This window comes from Tauraco erythrolophus, chromosome 6 (genome assembly GCF_009769465.1).
Source record: "Tauraco erythrolophus isolate bTauEry1 chromosome 6, bTauEry1.pri, whole genome shotgun sequence".
NCBI classification, from domain to species: Eukaryota; Metazoa; Chordata; class Aves; order Musophagiformes; family Musophagidae; genus Tauraco; species Tauraco erythrolophus.
The window spans coordinates 3,635,955-3,656,262 of record NC_141470.1 but is presented as its reverse complement, the minus strand read 5'-3'; the positions used below and the strand labels follow the sequence as shown (position 1 = coordinate 3,656,262).

The window sequence follows — 20,308 nt, the reverse complement described above, 5'->3', positions numbered from 1 at the left end:
AAAGGTGCCAAATCCAAACTTTGGGCTGTTCCACCTTCCCAAGTTTGCAAAGGTTTCTGCTTCCTGGGGACACCAGCCTTCCCAGAGCCTGCCAAAGAGTAAAGTTTGCCTGTGACTCTAACAAAGGAAGTAGGAAAAAGAAAAAAAAAAAAAAGCTTACAAATGGTGGCAGAGTGGTTAAATAAATGCAAGGGATCCAGTTTCTTTCAGGATTGGGAACACATTCCTGCAAGTGTGATAGTTCCTTACTGCTGCCTGAGTCTTCCCGTTAGGCATACTACAGATTTCAACAAAAAAGGCTGCTGCTCCATGCCACTCTTGCTCTGTCATAAGGTATCAACAAATTTTATTGCACTATCAACACCTTAAGTTGAATAAAACAATGAGTGACTCCTTTTCATGTGATAATTCCCAAATAAGATGCCTGACATGCAGCTTTCGCTCAATACTTAAAAGTCCTATCCAAAATTTTGCATTTAAAAGTTGAATTACTTAAAAATTGAAACAGCTAATGATGTCTTGCTAAGATCTATTCCTCAGCTCAATACATCTATAGCAATCTAAGGAGTAAGTCACTGAAACGAAAAGGTACCACAGTATCTTTTTACTAAGCCAACACGAAATATTGCAGAGTAACTGTGAAACAATGAGCCAAACAAAATTACAAAATGAATTTATTCCAAGAGCGTAAGGGAACATTTACAATTCAACAAGATGGTAAGCAGGTGTCTCCACAAGAACTCACTGCATTAAATTTAAATACGAAACTGAAGGGGGGAAAAAAATAATCTACCTACTTCGGAAGCCACAAGAACTTTGCACATCACCTCTGAAAAACAGGAGTCCTGTAAAGAAATCTTCTCACTGAATTTTGAGTGAGTTAAGCTGCTAGTACCTAGTTATTAGTCTAAATACAAACTATGTGTGTTTAGGCTTTAAGATTACATTTTTAAATCCCCTCAAAACACAAATTACAGCCACAAGTGCAAAAATGTCTATTTTTTTCCCCCCAATAGAAGCTTATCACCCACCTAGTGCCTATTTTCAGAGTGACATTTTGATCTCACGAATTTGTCCTCGAAAGCTCTTTGCCAGGTTGGTGGTTACAGTGACAAATCTGAGTGCAGCAGCTGGCACGTAATCAGGAATACAAGGTCAGCTCCCAAGTCCTGGAATGTCCAAAGTTTGCTGCCTACTGCTCCAGTTCATCAAAAAGAGACTTCTAATTGAGCATCGATAATGTCTCTGACATAGTTTTGGTATTGTGGCCTTCTGATTGCAGTGATAAATATCAAAGAGAGTTAATGAAGACACCCAAGTCAGATTCACAAGCAAATACAAATGGAACTAAGTGGGGAGACATCACTTTCAGGCATTTGTTTGTGGATATCGAATGGCTGGACGAAAACAGGAGGGTAAGAAATAATTTTCATTCTTCTAAAGCCTAAGCTATTTTACATCAACACGCCCTGGAACACTTATTAAAATTCTTTTCCTCTGTCTCAACTTCTTTTTACTATCTGATAATTCCTTTACAATGTTGAATGACCTGAGAAGTAAAAATTTTGAGTGGTGAGAATAAAAAAAAAAAAAAAAAAAAGAAAGCATTGTGCTCTTACATTGTATTTTCTGGGTGTACACCAGTAAATAAGAATCCCAAGTTGCTATGGAAAAAAAATAGCATGGAATTGTTAACTTTTCCACCTGAATTGAACTACATAGCTGGAATTTTTCAATGTTACCCAAAATACAATTTTATTTATATATTTTTAAATGCAACTGTATTGGTAAAAAAAATTAAGAAAAAGCCCACAAACCAAAAATCCAACCCTCAAGTGCCAACTAATCCAGAAATCTGCAAAACATAGAAAAGAGCCAGGTGCTGCTCCGGTCCGGTCCCAGCCTAAGAAGCTTAATCACTGCATCACTCTTTACCCATTCCTGGAATAATTCTAGTCATTTATTGTTTTTCCTGGTTGTTTACTGAAATTTCACGGCATAACTATATGCACATATTCATATTAAACATTAAAAATCAATTTGCAAAAACATCACGTTTGCGTTACAATGCACGGAGAAGAGTTAAGATGTGCAAACCAAAAACCACCACGTTCTCCACATCTCTAAGTAAAAGGACTGCTTCATGCTACGAGCAAAATAAATTTCAATCCGTATTGCAAACTTTAAAAAAAACAGCGTGTGTCTCATTCAGTTCCATTAAAAAAAGGAAATCAAAGCAAATTTAACAATGGTACTCTTCTCCACATATTGCAAAATGTGGCTACGGATGAAGAAAGGATTACTGCAGCTGCTAAGCTCATCTGACGTGTATTTCTGCTGTCATGCCTTTCCTGTCCATTACTTAACACACAAACTCATTTATTATAGTCTCAGTTATGCAGTAGCTGATTTTTAGGTTAATATACAAACTGCCAAGGTGTAGCTTTGGATAAAACATCTATGCTCTTTTCCAATTTTGAATAAATCCTGAAGACACTTCAAAAATAAGAACCCAAAACTGCCGACTGTAAGCATCCAAAAATACAGTTGTAGTTTCACTATGGACAAGTTGTAGTCCCGTTAGAAAAGTAGATCATACATACAAAGGTAGAAAGAACATTTAAGTCAGTCTCAGTGGAAGGCAGTCCTCGAAGGAAACAAGACTCCAAACACACTTGCTGAGTAGCACTTTCAACTTCAGCCCTTCAGATTTAGTGGTCTACTCAGTAGATTCTTCCTCGGCTACGGTTGCCACGTCCTCCCCAGCCTCTTCCTCGTCCACCCCGGAAACCACCTCTTTGCTCTGAAATGAAAATCAAAGCTTTTCATCCAGGTTTTATGCTGTAAACAGATTAAAATTAAAGAGCAATAACTGGAGGTGCTGAAGGCTGACAAAGTCTCTGAGGCCAAACCTGCTTATATGCCATGTGATCTCCAAGCTGTGCTCTGAAGGACAACAGACCCCACTAATTAAAAGGAGGTGAGAAGAATCAGCCTCTCCAAACGAAATGGAGTCTCTCTGCATACTAATACTATGATACATAACTGTCCCAATTATTTTGGAACTACATTTGGGCCAAAACTGGTTTGTGAAGAACTTCACGAGGCTACCTAGCTCATCCTCTGTCCACTAACACCATGTTGATCTCAGAGTGTTTGTCTGACTTGCTCCTAGTGATTTTACAAAATGATGGAAAACCACAACTTTGTCAGTCTATGCCTTCTCCTTAAGGAATCCAGAGCATACTTAAGTTTTTTTTGCTGGGCTTGTATCTTAACTATATCCAATTAAAAATCTTAGACATACATGGATACCACACAAACTATTTGCATACTATAGGAATTTTTTCCTTTCCCTTTGATAAGGGCAAATCGATCACAGCAAGAAACCCACAAAACATTTCAATAAAGTTTCTTTGGATTTGTTTGAAAATACATCAAGCTCTCCTTCCCCTTCCCTGCTTTCTCTTCATGTACTGTCATAAAATACAGGTCGTATTAATCTACAAAGAGAACTGTGTGCTTATTTTAAAGAGTGCAGAAATCAAAAGCTGATCAGAGGCCTAAACATCTCCCTGACAAGAAACAATAAAATGTTTTTGGTTGAAAACTCCCTAATTTTTAGAACCACAGGACTACAAGCGTATCTGAAAAGACACAGGTGCACCACCTGAAGCCTGCAGTAAGAAATTTGCAGATTTTATCTTTTCTCTTTGTTTTATATATAAGACAGTGTTTTTTATCAGTTTTTCAACCCACGGGCATGGTGATCATTTGTTATGGCAGGCTGTTGACAGAGGTGGCACCAATGGGGCCTACAGTGAAGACAAGAACGGGTCACTGCAGTTGTTGGGTCTATTCATCCAGTCTGCAACTGCTTGCCTGTTTTGCCCAGAAATGTAACTTGCAGAGAGACAGAATCACTCTGACTGGGAGCACGAGGACATAACTGTGTGTATCCACAGTAAACTGGCAACTCCCAGGAGTTCTGGATCAGGTCTGCGACATCAGCAGTGGCTCTAACAGGAGGTCGGCACAGGTCCAGCTGTGTGACAGGAGGTGGCCCAGCTCTGCCACTTGCAGAAACTGGTCTGTCCAATGGGAAATGTGGGGAGCAAGTGCTGTTTGTCATAATAGAAACACAATGGTTCAATTACTAACTCTATATACTGAAGCACTGCTGAAACTAACTCGCAAATGACGTAGTTTATAGGCCGGTGACACTCAAACATTGTAAGAGATCAACAGGCAGAAAGAGCCCATTACACACAAAAATTGGTGACAGTACAACCTGATCTTCCGAGAACATGACAGTAAGTTGGCTTAATTCGATTGTTCCCCCCGCTCCAAGGCACAGCTGGCAGTAGGCAAAGTTTTTTTCCAAGCTGCCTAACTTACCATAAGAAAAACTCCCCAGGTTACTGCTGTATTTTCCACTGGGAGGATTATATATTTGCCTGGCATCCCTTTTTGGTCCTGCAGAAGCTTTCTTTGGGGGTGACCCTGAGGTGGTGTCTTCACTTGCTCTTTTTTGGCTGACAGAAGAAAACAAAACAGATCGTTACACCCCTGTGGTGACAAGTACAGGAGTAGCAGTTCAGCCCTAAAGATTAACTTTATTTTGTAAACAGCAAAAATTACCATCACTGTTTTTTTTTTTTTTTTTAAATCTCTTACCTTGCATCTGCCTTCTGTACTGGTTTCCAGGACAGTGTAACCGTACTTTTGTAAGAAGGAGGAATGTGGAAGAGATCCTATGGAGGCAAAACCGGACAGTTTATTCTACAGCTAAATTCATGTTGATGGCACTTCGAAATTTTAGCTACCTAACTGAGACTCTAGAATAACAGTTACTTTGCAACTATTTAAAGTCTTTTTGGAAGTCCTAAGGCAGAGGGAGAAGGCAGCAGTAGCTAACTGCCTTATCTGGCAGCTTTAGTCCAAACACTTTGCTAGGAAATTCAAACAAAAATTTATAGGAACAGAAGGCAGTTTTATACTGATATTATATGCTTTCTCTCTCCCCCTGCACACATCAAGCATCTTACAATGAACCACAGTGGCTCCTGCATGGGGACATCTGATAACCCTGTGATAGTAAAAGGCTTCTCAGTACTGGCAGCAAAGTTTTCAGTTTGTCATGGTGACTGAGGGGGAGATGGGAAGTGAAGAGAGGAAAAGGTGGCTAGAAGAAATCAAATGGTTTCAAGGGCTCTGGATGGAAGTCTCTTTCTGCAGCCCATCTCTCCTAGACTCTTTGGAGAAAAAGGTTCTGTAGAGCAGCTTGCTTTGCCTCCTCCCTCCTTTACATCTCCTTGCACCTCTTCAAACTATTCCTTACCCCTCCCTGCCATTGCAGGAAAGTGAAATGACACTAAAGCTTGGCCAGATTCCAGAGACTCCCTAAAGCAAGGTCTGCTGCTCCTTTGGGCAACCAGTTCTGCAAAAAAAGGGCCTCAACCCTCCCTCCCAGCAGCAGCAAAGGTTAAGTTAACAGTAAAGCAGGCAGCAATCCTGAGCTGGCTGATGCTGACTAACTTAATAACACCATACTACTTGTATCAAATCTATTCCTTTTTTCTGCACAGGTTACTCTACCGTGCGAATTTACTCCTTCATAATGCGAGGACTTACCTTGATTAAAACGTTAATGTTATTGGTTATTTTCAAGGCAACCACTTTAATCTTGTTCTGTAAAAAAAAAAAACCACCACTGAGCACCTCTTCCAGTAGCTTTACGTTATGCACGCATCAAACTGCATTTGGTGAAGCTGGTAACGTTAAACTGGCTGCTCCTCGTAGCAGCAATAATACTGAGAGGTGTCTACACTTCTGCATTTTCATTACAACTATTCTTAGGCTTCTGGCAGTTTCACACTAGTTGCTTTTAAAATGGTCCAGTGTATTTGCTACTAGAATTCCCTCTCCCCAGTAGATAAAAACTTCCCCTTCAAAACAAACCACAGAGCGCAGCTAAGCCAAATACATGTGGATGCAGAGAGCGGCAAACAGTAGGAACTAAAAGATCATCTAGAGAGGTTGTGGAGTCTCCTTCTCTGGAGATGTCCCAAACCCGCCTGGACGTGTTCTTGTGTGATGTGATCTAGGTGGTCCTGCTCCGGCAGGGGGACTGGACTAGATGATCCTTTGAGGCCTCTTCCAATCCCTGACATTCTGTGAGTCTGTGATCCTAAGCTTGTAAAATGCAGCATCAGTGAGATGCAGCTGCAACAGATGTGAGCAGTATTATCTCCTTAATCTCTCTGCATGCTTCCAACAGGCTGCAGCCCACCAACGTGTGCCACTGGTTATTTCGGTAGGCTCGTTTCAAAAAAAAAATCGGAATTCCTGAACAATACTTCACCTCCTCTGTTTTCAAGGCTTCTCCTGTTTTTCCTTGAAGGGCTAGACGAAGCTGTCGAATATACACCTGCAACCCTCGAGCAAAATACTGGAGCCTAGAAAATTTAAAAGCAATCCATTAATAAATTTTACATGTTTCCGTAAAATAAAAGCATAAGCAAAGGGAAGCTGTAATTCATTTTTTTTTCCTCTTTAGGAACAATGCTCAAAATAAGCCTTCTATCAGTCTGCTTTGTGCTTCTTTAGCGTCCAGACAACAATAATTCACACTTTCTAACAGAGCTCTAACACTTGCCTCTACATGATTACCTGATTTTGAAGTCTTTCAATTTCTCGGCGTTCAGCTTGGCTGTGAGGAAGTCGGGAAGTTTACGCCCCAGCTGATGGAAGCTGTACAGCAAACACTCCACGTAACTGAACTGCAACTTGGGCTCTTCGTTGCCAGCGTTCTCCCCGTTCTCTGCTTCCTCTGGAGGAAGGGGCATATACTCCTAAGGAACAGAAAGGAAAAAACAGCGCATGAGACACATTTATGCAGACTGACTGTTCTTTTCTAGTATTTGAACCGGAGGGTTTATTTATGTGGACAGTTTCAGAAGTATTCCCCAACGTGAGGAAGTGCTGCATGAAGTCCTGGTGCAGGCAGTTTGCCTACACTTCCTTGACTTGGCCCCTTTGACTCAGAGCACTGCTACTACAGGAAGCAACAACGTACTGCACCGGTGCTTCTGAAACAGCACTGAATTTCCTTAAATTGTCAGTGCAGAAATAGCCTTTAATGATATCAACGTGAGTCTCTCATGACTACACAAGTTAAAAAGAACAAAACCACATGGGTTTACTGGATTAAAAACATTATGCAGGTAACAGCTCTCTGTATCTACAAAGGCTTTGAATTGCGAAATGATGTTTGACGTTTTATTACGGACAGAGCTATCTTTGAAATAGCCACTTTAGGAAAAGGATAAATAGATTGACAGACAAAAATAACTTGTTTTGACGAAAAAATTTTTTTACAGTGTTTTACATAAGTAAAAATTGAATTAGTCTTACCAGTAATTTATCAAACAGCTTCTTCAAATTTGATTCAAGCTTTTCCATATCACCACAAAATGAACTCATTTCAGCAAGAAGCTTCAAAACCTACACACAAGGACAGCCAGGTTTTTGTGTGTTAACTGAAAAGTACAAAGGCTTAACTTTCCACCTAAAAGCGCTTGTCACATTGTTATGGCTGGCACAGCAGAGGTCAGCTATTACAGTCAACCCCCTCCCAAACATCAGGAAAGAATACAAGGAGGAACATGCCTAGTCTGTGTTTCATGTCCTCAGACAGACAAACAAAGGTTTGAGTATCTAATCCCAACAAGCACCATTAGTCAACAAGGAAACAAAACTTCATCTCCCAAGTCTGCAGCACAGCTCACCTTCAAAGTGGGATTCACAGAGATCTAACACTGATTATCGTGAGCAAAATTACAGACATCAAGCCACTCCCTTAGGAGGCTAAATTAGCACAAGCCATGCAACAGTCATTTCTGTAAATGCTATGTGCTTAAAAAAAATTGACAGTAATATAAAAATGATTACACTGATCTGCTTACTCTAGCCTTGCCTCAAAAGCTTGAGACAAATAACATATGCTTTAAAAGGCAATGCTCAGTCATGCCTCAATACAGCAAATATTTTTAACTCGTGTTGCTAGTTTTCCTCCAAGCCACCAACTGAAAACTAGTTAAGAAAGGAGTCTGCAATTTTTAAAATAGTTGTTTTCGTCTAAGATGCCTATTTCTTACAATTTGCAAGACACTTTAGCTTTGGCTTACCTCCAACTGGATATCAAGACCCTCCACTGGAGTCGTCAAAGAACTGAGGTTTGGCAGAACATGCTCACAGAAATAAGTAACAAATTTTGTGGAATGAACGTTCTTCTGCAAAAAACATGGCACATTATTCAGGTTACTCTTTGAGTTTGGAGGAGTTAAACGTTTTTCCCCCATCACTCTGCCACCCTTACGAAGGCCTACCACACAGCGATACTTTCAAGCTTTATTAAAGATTAAACCTCCCTCTGACTCCTCAAATGCAGAGGCCCTTCCAGGTATTTGAACTCAGGGGCTGAAAAGACGGCCCATAACCCAGGAACAGGCTTTTACGTGCTGCAATTGCCTGGCAGCAGACCTGAAATAACCAAACTCATACATGTAGAAACCCAACATGAGAATCTTGTCGTGATTCACTGTGAGATCTTAAATTTGAAAGAAAATGTTGAAGAGCAGAGAATAACATGAAAGCTCATTGTATTTGGAGAATTTATGGATGCCTTCCCACACTTAAATACATTAGAAGCTGAAGGTGGAAAAGTACTGATAGGCTGTCGTTCTAACATAATCACTGCGAACACCAAATGGAAGCTACAGCCACTAACTTTCCCCAAGACTCCTCGTGCCAAGCAAATAAATACATACTGAGAAGAGTGGCACTGCCTGCCGAGTACACTGCAGAAGTCTGTCCACACAGTCTGGATCAGATGGATTGAATGTTTGCTCCAGGTCAGCTTGTTCGGCTACCAGCTCCACGAGTTGCTGCCTCCCACTTACTGTCTGTAAGCTTTTTAATCCAGACAGTATTTTCATGAACAGAACAAATTCCTCGCCCGTCACATCTTCCAGCACCTTAATAGAACATCAGAAAACATATTTCTAGGGTGGTAATTTGCAAACCCCCACATCAAACCTCTCTGACTTGAAAAGGTAAAGCATGCAAATATTGAGCATTCAAATTTAGCTTCCAGTCATTTAAAAGGAACAAAGGAAAACACGCAGTACAATTGTATGCACCTCCAAATTGAAGTAACTGTCTTTAAGTTGTGCATAGGAAACATTTTGCTTGAGGTTCTAACCTTAGGAACAAATTTCTTGCCTGACAAAATTGCATGCTTCAGGCAGAATAAATGTTAAACTAGTATCCACTCGTTATTGATGGTTTTCATACTTTTTGTATCTTTCTCAGCTTGGGGAATACACAGGAATTTCATGAAATTCCAAGACAAATGCAAAACCCTGCACCTGGGATGAACTAACTTCCCTGCATCAGCACACGTTGGGGACTGAATGGCTGGGGCGCTGCTCTGCTGAAAAGACTGTGAGGGTTCTGGGGGACAGCAGGCTAAACCTAATTGTCAGCAGCATTCTCTGAGTGATGAACAATGTCCTGCGCTGCGACGAGAGCATAGCCAGTAGACTTAGGGAAGCGAAAGGATCGAGGATTCTCCTTTGCTATGCCCTCTATACACCAAATCTGGAATACTGCACCTCGTGTGGGGCCCTCCTGTAGGAGGAAGGTGTTGATAAACTTTAGAAAGCCCAGCCAACATGGTGGTCAGTGTCTAGAGCACATGACCTGTGAAGAGAACCTAAGGAAACTGGGCTTTTTCAGCCTAAACGAAAAATGTCATAAGAGGATGAGGTGACCTAACACTAATCTTCCAATACTAAGAGCAAGTCACCAAGAGTAGGAGCCAGGTTCATTACTGATGTGGACAGGGTAGAAAAGGAGACAATGATACAAAACTGAAACGGGAGGTTCCAAGGGGATAAAGAAGAAAAATAAATCATGTTGTAAACATTGGAGATGATTGCCCAGACAGCATGGGAAATCTTCATCCTTAGGGGTTTCAAAACTCAACTGGACAAAGCATCGAGAGATCTGATCTGAATTCCGCTGAGCATGGTTCACTGAGGTGATGGATCTCCCAAAGAGCCTAGCGGTATTCTAAGATTCCTACAAAAATGCTGCAAAGTTGGGATTGTAGCAGAACAGGATAACTAGAAGACCACACTTGTACAATGCTTAAATAGACCAAAGCAATGTCAGTGAGAAGGATGGTTTGATAACACTCAAGTTTGCACTGAAATACGACGCTCACCTTCTTGGATTCAGTCAATATGAACTCCTCCACCTCCTTTGTCATCACCTCCTCAGGCAGGGTTTTCAGTTTTGTGGAGAGGAACTTGATGGCTCTCTCTCTCACAATATCCTCCCCCTGAAGAATTTGACTGAATAAGCCTCCCAAAGTCCCTGAATGGAGAACAAATCAGGTAACACAGATTATTTTAGACATTAAGAGCTGAAACTTCTACGCAGAAGAAAGAAGTTTCCTCCTATAAGACTTCATGACGCATTTTAAAATAACTGCTACATTAACTTTTACGAAAAACCACAATTTTCACATATCTTGACATAAGAATCTGCATTCTTTTATTGGTCTGCATAACTCAGATCAATAATTACTGAAAAGGTCAGTATAGTTTGTAAAACCAAAAAATGTGTATCTCTAACTTTGGCATTGTACTCAGAAGACATAAAATTGAGTCCTGCTTTCATCCTACTAGAAACTGGGAAGTATAAATAAAAGACATTTACAGAAAAACGTGTCCTTTACCTTTGGCGTCCATCTTAAATATACTGAGCAAAGCATTGTTCACCAGATTGAATTCTGCAGAATCATCTGAAGAGAGAAAAAAAACGGATACACATATCCTTGAAAAACCGAAGACAGGTTTCTGCTATCACATAACAAGATATTCTACCCTCAGCATTTCACCATAAACAACATAACTTGTATTTTTAACGACTACTAGGCAGGGGAAGTAGAAAGCTGTGTTTCTGAAAGCCCAAAGCAAAACAAAAAGCTGTTTGTCCCTTTAGCCTCCCTGCCAAAACTCTGACATTACAAACTTGATAGGACTGGAAACTGGAAGGGAAGTTACCAGTCAAGATATTTAATCGTTTTAAGGAACAGCTGAATAAACAAGCTGACATTTACTAAATTAAGGTCAAATAAACAGTGATTTCTTTTCAAATTCTTAAGTAATCTACAGTATTTCTAGGAGGGAGAAACAATTTTCCTCTTGAACTAAATGGAGAAATATTTTTTTTTTTAAAAAAGTCTCTTCTGAGAAGCCTACAGACCTAATAATGTATTTTTAATATAAATTTGAACATCTAATATTTAGCACCCTGTAACTTACTGAGATTTAAAAAAAATATTGTATATTAAATTCTGAATTTTGCACCAAAAATGCATTGTGTGGAAGAAAATGCCCTCGGGATTCTTAAAGTCCCTGAGTACCTGGATTAGAAATCCAGTAACTGTAACTCTTTTCAAAAGGCAATTTGTTGCAGTCCATAACTGGAGGGATTTATTTTTTTTTTTCCCCCCTCCCTTTTTCTACAAATGCTTTTGGAGAACTTGAATGGAAAAAAAAAAAAAGGTATATTTTAAAGAAAGATTTTCAGTTCAGATTAGGACAATCTACCTTTCAGCAGAAGCAGTGGCATAACTGTACGGTGAATATGAAGGGGGGTAAAAAGAGCAGAAGCAGGACATGAACGGCACCGAGAAAGACTCAATCAACAGAAAATGTTTTGCAGAACAAAATTGCCCACGTTTCTAGGTGTGCCACAAGGAGATCAGCCAGGAAACTCCCAATGTCTCCTACCTGACTGGAGAAGCTGGGTCAGTATGTCTGCTACCCGAGGAAGATTATCTCCAGTGGCAAACTGAGGCAATTCCTTGATCGCTTGTCGCCGGATCTGTCAAAATTGTCAGTATTGTGGAAATAAAACAAAAAAATTTAAAATAATTACTAAAAAAAAGCAAACCCAGGCAATTCAACTACCAGTTTGGCAGAAAAATCAGCCAAATTTGAGGAAATGACCACATATTCTTTTAACATAAGTATGATGTTCGGAACGTGATGTTCAAATTTCAGGCTTTAATGGCAGTTCAAACTTCTTATTTGCTATGAAACTATTATGAAGTATTTATAAAGAAAATAATGTATTTTTCTTGGATCTCAGCAGCACTGGAGAAAAACCAAATTCAAACATCCCTTCTGTTCACAAAGGTATTCATTTGCTAAACAAAATAAAGGGCTGGAATCTGCATTATTATGGAGTCTCAATTGCTAACAGGAGAGAGAGTTTTACAGTTCTGCACATGGCTGAGAGAAACTCTAGGTTTTATTCCCAGCACAGACAAAAATCCCTGAATGATCTGCCCCAAAACTTCCAAGATCTGATACCCAAAGATGCTTCAAAGGTACAGCTTCTGCCCAAACCACAGAAGCAGCGTTACGCGTCTCAAGACTTCCGCAAGAATAATGCATGCAGAATTGCATCCCCATGGTTCTCAGGTGCAAACTAAATTTTCTGGCCTCCAGCGGGATTTATTAGAATGAATTACCACAAAGTGCTTTGTGAAAGGAAAAAACGTAATAGATATTCAAATAAACCCTATCTAAGTTTCTTTCTACAGAGTTATTCCTTTGACCAACGACGGGAGTGAAAAAGAGAAAACAAAACTGCTGTGTCTTCCCATACCATCGTGCCATGAATTCTCCGATTGCACAAACACACCTAAGTTTTCCAAAGACCAACCCTCCCCTCCTGAAAGACAAAGTCTATTAAAAAAAAAAACAAAAAAACCCCAAAATATAAATTCAATGAATCAACTTGCTATAATGTTCTTATTCTTACAGATACATCTTCATCCTCGCAGAGGTCCAACTGGGCATTGATAGCCGAGTCGGCGAGCTCAGGAAAATGCTTGAAGAACTTGGGAATAAACTGGGCTGCCAGTCTCTTCTCCTTGGCACCTCCTTTCACACCGTCCAAGATGGCTTGGTACGCATCCTTATGCTGAAAGAGGAAAACCAGAACACATGAAGAGAAAAACCTTGGGGTATTCTCAAGACAAAGAAAGGTGTTTTCTCACCCATTCACTTCGGTGAAGAAATAAATTTCTCTCTTAGACTGGGCCAATTTAGCAAAATTTGCTTCTATTGACTGTTTTTTACCCTTACTCTGTTTCCTCTGCCCAAGTGCTTACTGTGCCAGCCCCACGGCTCGGCTCTCGCACACCACTTGTGATTCGATGAGTGCACACTCAAGGAATGACACAATCACTTTTACTGAACCTGGGCGTTTCTTCAAGGAGTTTCTGCCTTCTGTCTGGTCGTTTACTGTCTCTTAAGTAGAGGTCACCTCTCCCAAAAATTGGGCTACTGGAATGGACCACAAATGGTTTTTAAGGTATGTTGTGCTGAAGCATCTTTGGCATCTGTTCAAGCAGTTAATCTGACATAAGACTCAGCTCTTAAAAGATTTGTTAACAGACACTAGTTTAAAAAAAAAAAAAAAAAAGAAATCGCCAGTTGAAATATAGAAATAAACACTTTGGCAACAGAGGAGAATACGCTTTAGCTGCTCTAATGAGCATCACACAGGTGTTTCAGGTTTTGTGCCTGCAGGACTGAAACTTTAGAATAAAAGGAAGTCTCTGTTGTTGTTAGCCACGTGTTGGTGACGTAAAAGTCAGTGCTACTGGGATGCCAGCAGAAATCAGAACCCTCTCTTGTTAATTTTTCTCATGGTTGTGAAAAGAATGCTTTAGACAACTTATCCTGCTTTGACCAGCAACACCGACAGCTCAGGACACTTCGTTTACACTCAATATCCCACAGCCAAATAGATCATCACCCCTTCTCCCCTTCAAAGTTCACCCGTAGCAAACAGAGACACTGATTTACAAAATTAGTAACTTGTATTACAAGTAGCTGCAGGAATTCCCTCTAAACTGGGATATTCTGGAATTAGAATCATAGAATTCAATGATTCAATGTTGCTGACAGCACTCCATGTTGCCAGATTCTGAACTGGACTGGGACACTGGTCTGGAAGAACAACAACCACAGAAGAAATAGTTGCTTCTCAGCTGATCCCCAGCTGGTTTGCTCTGGCACTGTGCGACACAGGGCACTCCACGGCACAGGCAGGAATGAGCCAGCACAAACCAATGATGAAACACGCATTATTTTAGGCACAGGTTCTCCGGCTGCACATCAAGAAGAACTTTTTTTGTGGAACAAAAGATGTGAACTTAATACATCTCAAAAAAGCATTCACACAGCAGACTGTGTTCCACGAATGTGAGTCGCTACATGCTAACTGCTCCAATTATTTAGGCAAAACACCGCTCAGGGAGGAGTTTGTTCCACCCTGTACCTGGCAGCACTGAATGCTCAAGAAAACAGCAGCAACTGCAGAATCACGGAATGGTTTGGGTTGGAAGGGACTTCAAAGATCATCTAGTTCCAACCCCCCTGCCATGGGCAGGGACACCCTCCACTACACCAGGTTGCTCAAAGCCTCATCCAACCTGGCCTTGAACACTCCAGGGATGGGGCAGCCATAACTTCTCTGGGCAACCTGTGCCAGTGCCTCACCACCCTCAGAGGGAAGAATTTCTTCCTTATATCCAATCTAAATCTCCCCTCTTTCAGTTTAAAGCCATTGTTCTGTGTCCTGTCACTACACGCCCTTGTCCAAAGCCCCTCTCCAGCTTTCCTGTAGGCCCCTGAAGCAGCGTGACCCTTCGGTTCTGCACATTTCCTCCCAGTCCGTAACACAGGGATGCCCTGAGCCAGAGACAGTGTCTGGACCTTTATTTTTAATAACTGTCAATTGACCAATCATCTATTAATTTCTCTAGATTAGTTCTTGAACCAATTCGTACTCTGCAATGCCCTGTGAGAAGCTGCACAACGTGTTATGGAGAAAACTTTGTCTTCCTCTTTATTTCAATCCTGCTTCCCAACAGTTTTTTTTCAAGGTCTCACCTTCTTTGCACTCATGAGGTAGCCTCATCACACCCAAGCCCTCTTAACTGAAACACTCTTTCACAAGCTCAGTACTTCCAGACTTTCAAGTTACTCCTCTTGATGTTTTCTGGCTGTCTCTTTGCTCTTCTCCTCGTGTTGAAAGTTTCTTTTTTGAGAGAGTGTGACTAAGACTTTTTGAAGCGAGAGATCACGTTCATAAGGTTGTTAAGAGATAATAAAGCAGTAAGTGGGATAAAACTGGTGAATAATGAACAATTACTCACGGCTTCTCGGAATGCAAAAATTGGAGGCATCAAACAAGATTATGGAATGACAGGTTCAAAGGAGGTAACTCCTTCACAAAGGTTAATGAAGTAACGGAACATTTTGTCACAGAACGTTTGTATGCCAGAAATATAATCAGTTAAAAAAAGCATCAGAAAAGTTTGCTGGAGAACAATCCAGCAAGATAAAAAAAATTACAAACACGCTGAATCTGTAAGCCCACAAGCTGCAGAGAGGCAAAGCTCGGAGAATGTATCAGGAAACATTGATCTATACCGACTCTTAGAGGCTCTTCCATCTGCTAGTGGTCCCAGGCTGCATTTCTTAACTATGCAGGAGTTTGTTCTACCTAAGATGACCATTCCTACCTTCCAAGAGGTACCCATAATAGTCAAAGCGATGATGCACCACGTATTTGTGAAATGGCACAGTAAGAGCATCTCTCCCCACAGTTCTGAGCGTTTTAGTTGCGTTTTTTGTTGGACTGCCTACAGGGATGCTTTGTTTCTCAGGGCATAACTACACCAGCAAAGCCAATGGATTCAAATTAAAAACAAAAATCTTTTTAAATCTCCCCCCCCCCCCCCCCCCCCCCCCGACCAACCACCATGTTATTTGTCCTCTTAAAACACTTCCCAAACGACCCTGCACAGCAGTATCCAGTTTCAAATCCACTGCTGGTTTATGCAAAGCTACTTTCCTACTTATGTACATGATGACCGTGGTGGGGGGAAAAGTATCTGCTGCTTTTTCAGGTGGTCATTCAGTAAAACGAGAGCCTAATGCGACCCAAAAACTAGTTTTAAGTAACTTCAATATTTTGTATTGGTAAGTCATCCTCTTTTTCTGGAATAATTGGGTAACAGCATAAACAAACAGGTAAAAATCTCCTTTAGCCATGAGGATGGACCTTCTGTTCCCGCCTTACAGAGGGCTACCGGCAGTCATCCAGCCGTAGCAGACCTCGCCTTCCTCCAAGAAGCCTTTTGGCCCAGCCAGCAGCGCCCCGGGGCTGGAAGCGCTGGATCAGCCCTGGATGACCCTCGGTATCTTCGGCAAGGCCCGAATTCGCCCGGTGAAGCTCCCCGCCCCCGTGCAAAAGGCACTCCGACTGGGAACCAGTGAACATCCGCGACGTTTCCAAGCAGAGCTGCCGGCAGCACGGGAGGACGAGGCTGCTGCGAAAGCGACCGGAGCCGCCGCCGCTGCAGCACCGCAGGCGCGGAGCTCACCGCCCCCCGCCCCGCCTGCCTCCCCCGCTCCGCGCCGTGAGGAAACCGGCACCGAGCACAGCCCCGGGGGCCACCCGGCTGTCCGGCGGGGGGAGCAGACCCCTTCGGCACCATCCCGTCCCATCCCGCTCGTCCTCCGCTCGCCCCGGCTCAGCCCGCGGCGGTACGGCCGCCGCGCTACTCCAGCCCGAGGCCTGGCGAGGCCTTGCAGGCCGCACCGCGCCGCGCCGCACCTGGCCCGCCGTCTCGGTGGCGTCCGCCAGGATGCCGTAGTTGCGGTAGAGCTCCTCCACGGTGGGCATGGCGCGGCGGGGAACGGGCCGAACCGCCGCTGCAACCGAGGCCGCCGCTGCCGCCGCCGCCGCTCGGGCCGCCGTTACCGCTCGGGCCGCCGCCGGCGTCAGCACCACCGAGGCGGAAGTGCCAGAGCGGCCGTGTGCCAGAGCCCGCGAGCGCCCCCGGCCGGCTGGCGCCGGAGCCGGCGGGGCGGGGGAGCGGAGCGGGATCGCGGCGCGCGCGCCGCTCTGCGTGTGTCGTGTACCGGCGGGGCGTCGGCGGCGTCACACGTCATTCCGCGGTGTCACGCGTCACTCAGGGACATTACACGTCATTAGGTGGTGTTACACGTCACAGCGGCATCACACGTTACTCAGCGATTTGACACGTCACTCAGCAATATGACACGTCATTCAGCGATATTACACATCACTCAGCGATATTACATGTCACTCAGTGACATGACACGTCACTCAGTGATATGACACGTGTCACTCAGTGATATGACACGTCACTCAGCGACATGACACGTCACTCAGCGATATGACACGTGTCACTCGGCGATATTACATGTCACTCAGCGATATGACACGTCACTCAGCGATATGACATGTGTCACTCGGCGATATTACATGTCACTTGACGATATGACACATCACTCAGCGATATGACACGTGTCACTCAGAGATATTACACGTCACTCAGCGATACGACATGTCACTCAGCAATATGACACGTGTCACTTGGCGACATGACACATCACTCAGCGATACGACACGTTACTCAGCGATATTACATGTCACTCAGCGATATGACACGGTCACAGCGACATGACACGTGTCACGCAGCAATATGACACGTCACTCAGCGATATTACACGTCACTCAGCGATACGACATGTCACTCAGCGATATGACACGTGTCACTTGGCGACATGACACATCACTCAGCGATACGACACGTTACTCAGCGATACGACACGTTACTCAGCGATATTACATGTCACTCAGCGATATGACACGGTCACAGCGACATGACACGTGTCACGCAGCAATATGACACGTCACTCAGCGATATGACACGTCACTCAGCGACATGACACGTGTCACTCAGCAATATGACACGTCACTCAGCGACATGACACGTCACTCAGCGATACGACACGTCACTCAGCGATATGACACGGCTGTTCAACGCAAACAGGGGCGCGCTGGCTCCCACGGGGCCCTCGGCTCCGGGTTCTCGGAACCGGAGCGCGGATCCCGGCTGCTCCTGCAGCCGCCCGGTGGCAGAAAGCTTCCCGAAGGACGGGTTTTCTCTGCTTCGAGCCGAGCTTTTCCCGGCGCCGGGAGAGCCGTACGGGATGGGTGTGTTTGCTCAGAGATGTGCCGTGTCCTTCAGCTTTTGCTTTTTTTATTTTTCCTGGATTTTCTTCAAACTCCTTATTTTCCTGCTTGCTCCCTTTGCCCCGTTACTCATTTCCACACCTTTTTTTTTTTTTTCTCTTTTATACACAAATAACACAAACGACGTGCAGGAAGCGTCTGTCATACGTCAGAACTCCCGGTGCAAAAAGCGGACGGTTTCCCGTGATTTGGTGACTTTTCTTTTTTCCTGCAGGGGAAAAACGCTCCCTAATTCCAGCATTTAGAAACCAAAGTGTCTGCCGCCGATGCCGGCGGAGACAGCACGCGCGCCGTGGGCTTGGAAGATCTAAACATAAATTGTGGCAGAAGCTGTCGCAGCATCTTCCCCTCATCTCATGATGTTGTAGCATCCCACTGATTCCACCGGCGCTCCAGATGGAAGAGGATTTCCCTCTCGTCAACCTGAAAAAATATAAAAAAAAAAATATTTTTATATTTATGGACTAGCTTACTCCAACTTTTCGTTTTCCAGGAAGGGCCAGCTTCCTCAGGCGGCCGGGCGGATGTTAGGAGATGTCAATCTCTTCCCTTCCAGCATCTTCCGGGCAGCGCCGCATCCGAATGTAGATTTTAAAACTCTTTGTAATCCTCTATACCAGCAATGCCACGGTGAGGCTTTTCCAGCTCGGCCAGAAAGGGGGAAAGACGAATTTAATTGCTTTTTAAGCCCCTCAAGATGTTTACACAGATGGAGACACCTCGTTATCTCCTTTCCGTGCCTGTTTGCTCGGCAGCAAGCTCTTCAATTGTGATCGCATTCCATAGCTAATATTGATAATCGGATAAATACGTGGCGTTTATGATGAAAGCCATGGAGAAAAAAGTGGAGGAAAAAAGAGAAGGAGGCATGGATGGAAGTGGGTGGGAGAGGGGTTGCGTGCCTTCCGGGAAGGACACAAGAACCTGAGGTGCCAGAGAGTGGTGGGGAAAGAAGGTGAACTCAACTGTTGGACTTTTGATCTTCCATGTGTCGTCTTTTGTTTGTTGGTTTTTTTTTTTTCCCTCACCTATTTTCTTGTTGCTTTGCGTCATTTTTCTCTTCGTTTTTGGTTGTTTTTTTTTTTTTCTTCTCCTCACAACAATTTTCATCTTCCAGTCTCTGGTTTTCACCTTACTCATATAAGAAATATTTTTTTTATAATGAATCTATTTAAAATTAATCACCATTAGTCTTTGGCATTAATATGAATGAAGAGCCACCAGTGTTACAAGTTTGAAATTATTTTTTTAAGTTTGTCAGGGATCTCTTGGTTTGTTATTACCCAACCCCAACTTGGTTAAAGTTGGGATATTTTTGGAAATGTATCTTTGGAAACTCAAAAGCTTGAAACGCACATTTGATAACGACAACAGCCTTTGCAGTGCAAGCCTCGTCGTTTAATGAAATATGATTAATCTGTCCATGAGTCAGGATTTTCCTCTCTTCTTTCTGGATCTCCTCACATGTGGAGATAACCCTACGATAAGTTACAGACTCATTTGACAACAAAGTCTTATCATGAACGTTTGACTTCTATTCCTGTACATGGCCCACTGATCTACGCGCACTGGAATCATCGCACATCTCCATACAATTTTCAACAGGTTCTCCAGAGGAAGAATAATTTACTTGTGAAATCATAGAATGATAGAATGGTTAGGGTTGGAAGGGACCTCAAAGACCATCTAGTTCCAACCCCCCTGCCATGGGCAGGGACACCCTCCACTACACCAGGTTGCTCAAAGCCTCATCCAACCTGGCCTTGAACACTTCCAGGGATGGAGCATCCACAACTTCTGTGGGCAACCTGTTCCACTACCTCACCACTCTCAGAGTGAAAAATTTCTTTATCTAACCTAAATCTCCCCTCTTTCAGTTTAAAGCCATTGCCCCTTGTCCTATCACTACACGCCCTTGTAAAAAGTCTCTCTCCAGCTTTCCTGTAGCCCCTTTAGGTACTGGAAGGCTGCTATAAGGTCACCCCGGAGCCTTCTCTTCTCCAGGCTGAACAGCCCCAACTCTCTCAGCCTGTCTCCATAGGTGCTCCAGCCCTTGGATCATCCTCCTCAGAGGCAAAAA

The 20,308-nt window shown here is 43.1% G+C and overlaps 1 protein-coding gene across 2 annotated transcripts; it reads right to left on the bottom strand.

The window, feature by feature from the left end:
* Window positions 1-2,223: 2,223 nt before the first annotated feature.
* Window positions 2,224-16,888, bottom strand: API5 (apoptosis inhibitor 5). 2 transcript variants are annotated; one of them, XM_086613396.1, is made up of 14 exons: window positions 16,780-16,888; window positions 12,907-13,068; window positions 11,868-11,961; window positions 10,808-10,873; window positions 10,292-10,443; window positions 8,832-9,038; window positions 8,190-8,294; window positions 7,417-7,506; window positions 6,673-6,854; window positions 6,365-6,458; window positions 5,635-5,691; window positions 4,678-4,754; window positions 4,399-4,535; window positions 2,224-2,803 (listed from the first exon to the last, which is right to left on the bottom strand). In XM_086613396.1, exons 1-14 carry the CDS (start codon window positions 16,846-16,848, stop codon window positions 2,724-2,726), a joined length of 1,572 nt encoding a protein of 523 aa, XP_086469522.1. In that variant the 5' UTR covers window positions 16,849-16,888; the 3' UTR covers window positions 2,224-2,723. The 2 variants fall into 2 exon arrangements, with proteins under 2 accessions (XP_086469522.1, XP_086469523.1); XM_086613397.1 differs by lacking the exons at window positions 12,907-13,068; window positions 16,780-16,888 and adding an exon at window positions 12,751-12,832.
* Window positions 16,889-20,308: the final 3,420 nt, after the last annotated feature.

Bases quoted from the DNA above. Each gene is read 5' to 3' on its own strand.
- API5 (XM_086613396.1), bottom strand. From the start codon at position 16,848: ATGCCCACCGTGGAGGAGCTCTACCGCAACTACGGCATCCTGGCGGAC. The intron at 13,069-16,779 runs GTGCGGCGCGGC...TTCCTCTTTCAG, and splicing joins CCACCGAGACGGCGGGCCAG to CATAAGGATGCGTACCAAGC. The intron at 10,874-11,867 runs GTAGGAGACATT...TTCTCTCTTCAG, and splicing joins GACCCAGCTTCTCCAGTCAG to ATGATTCTGCAGAATTCAAT.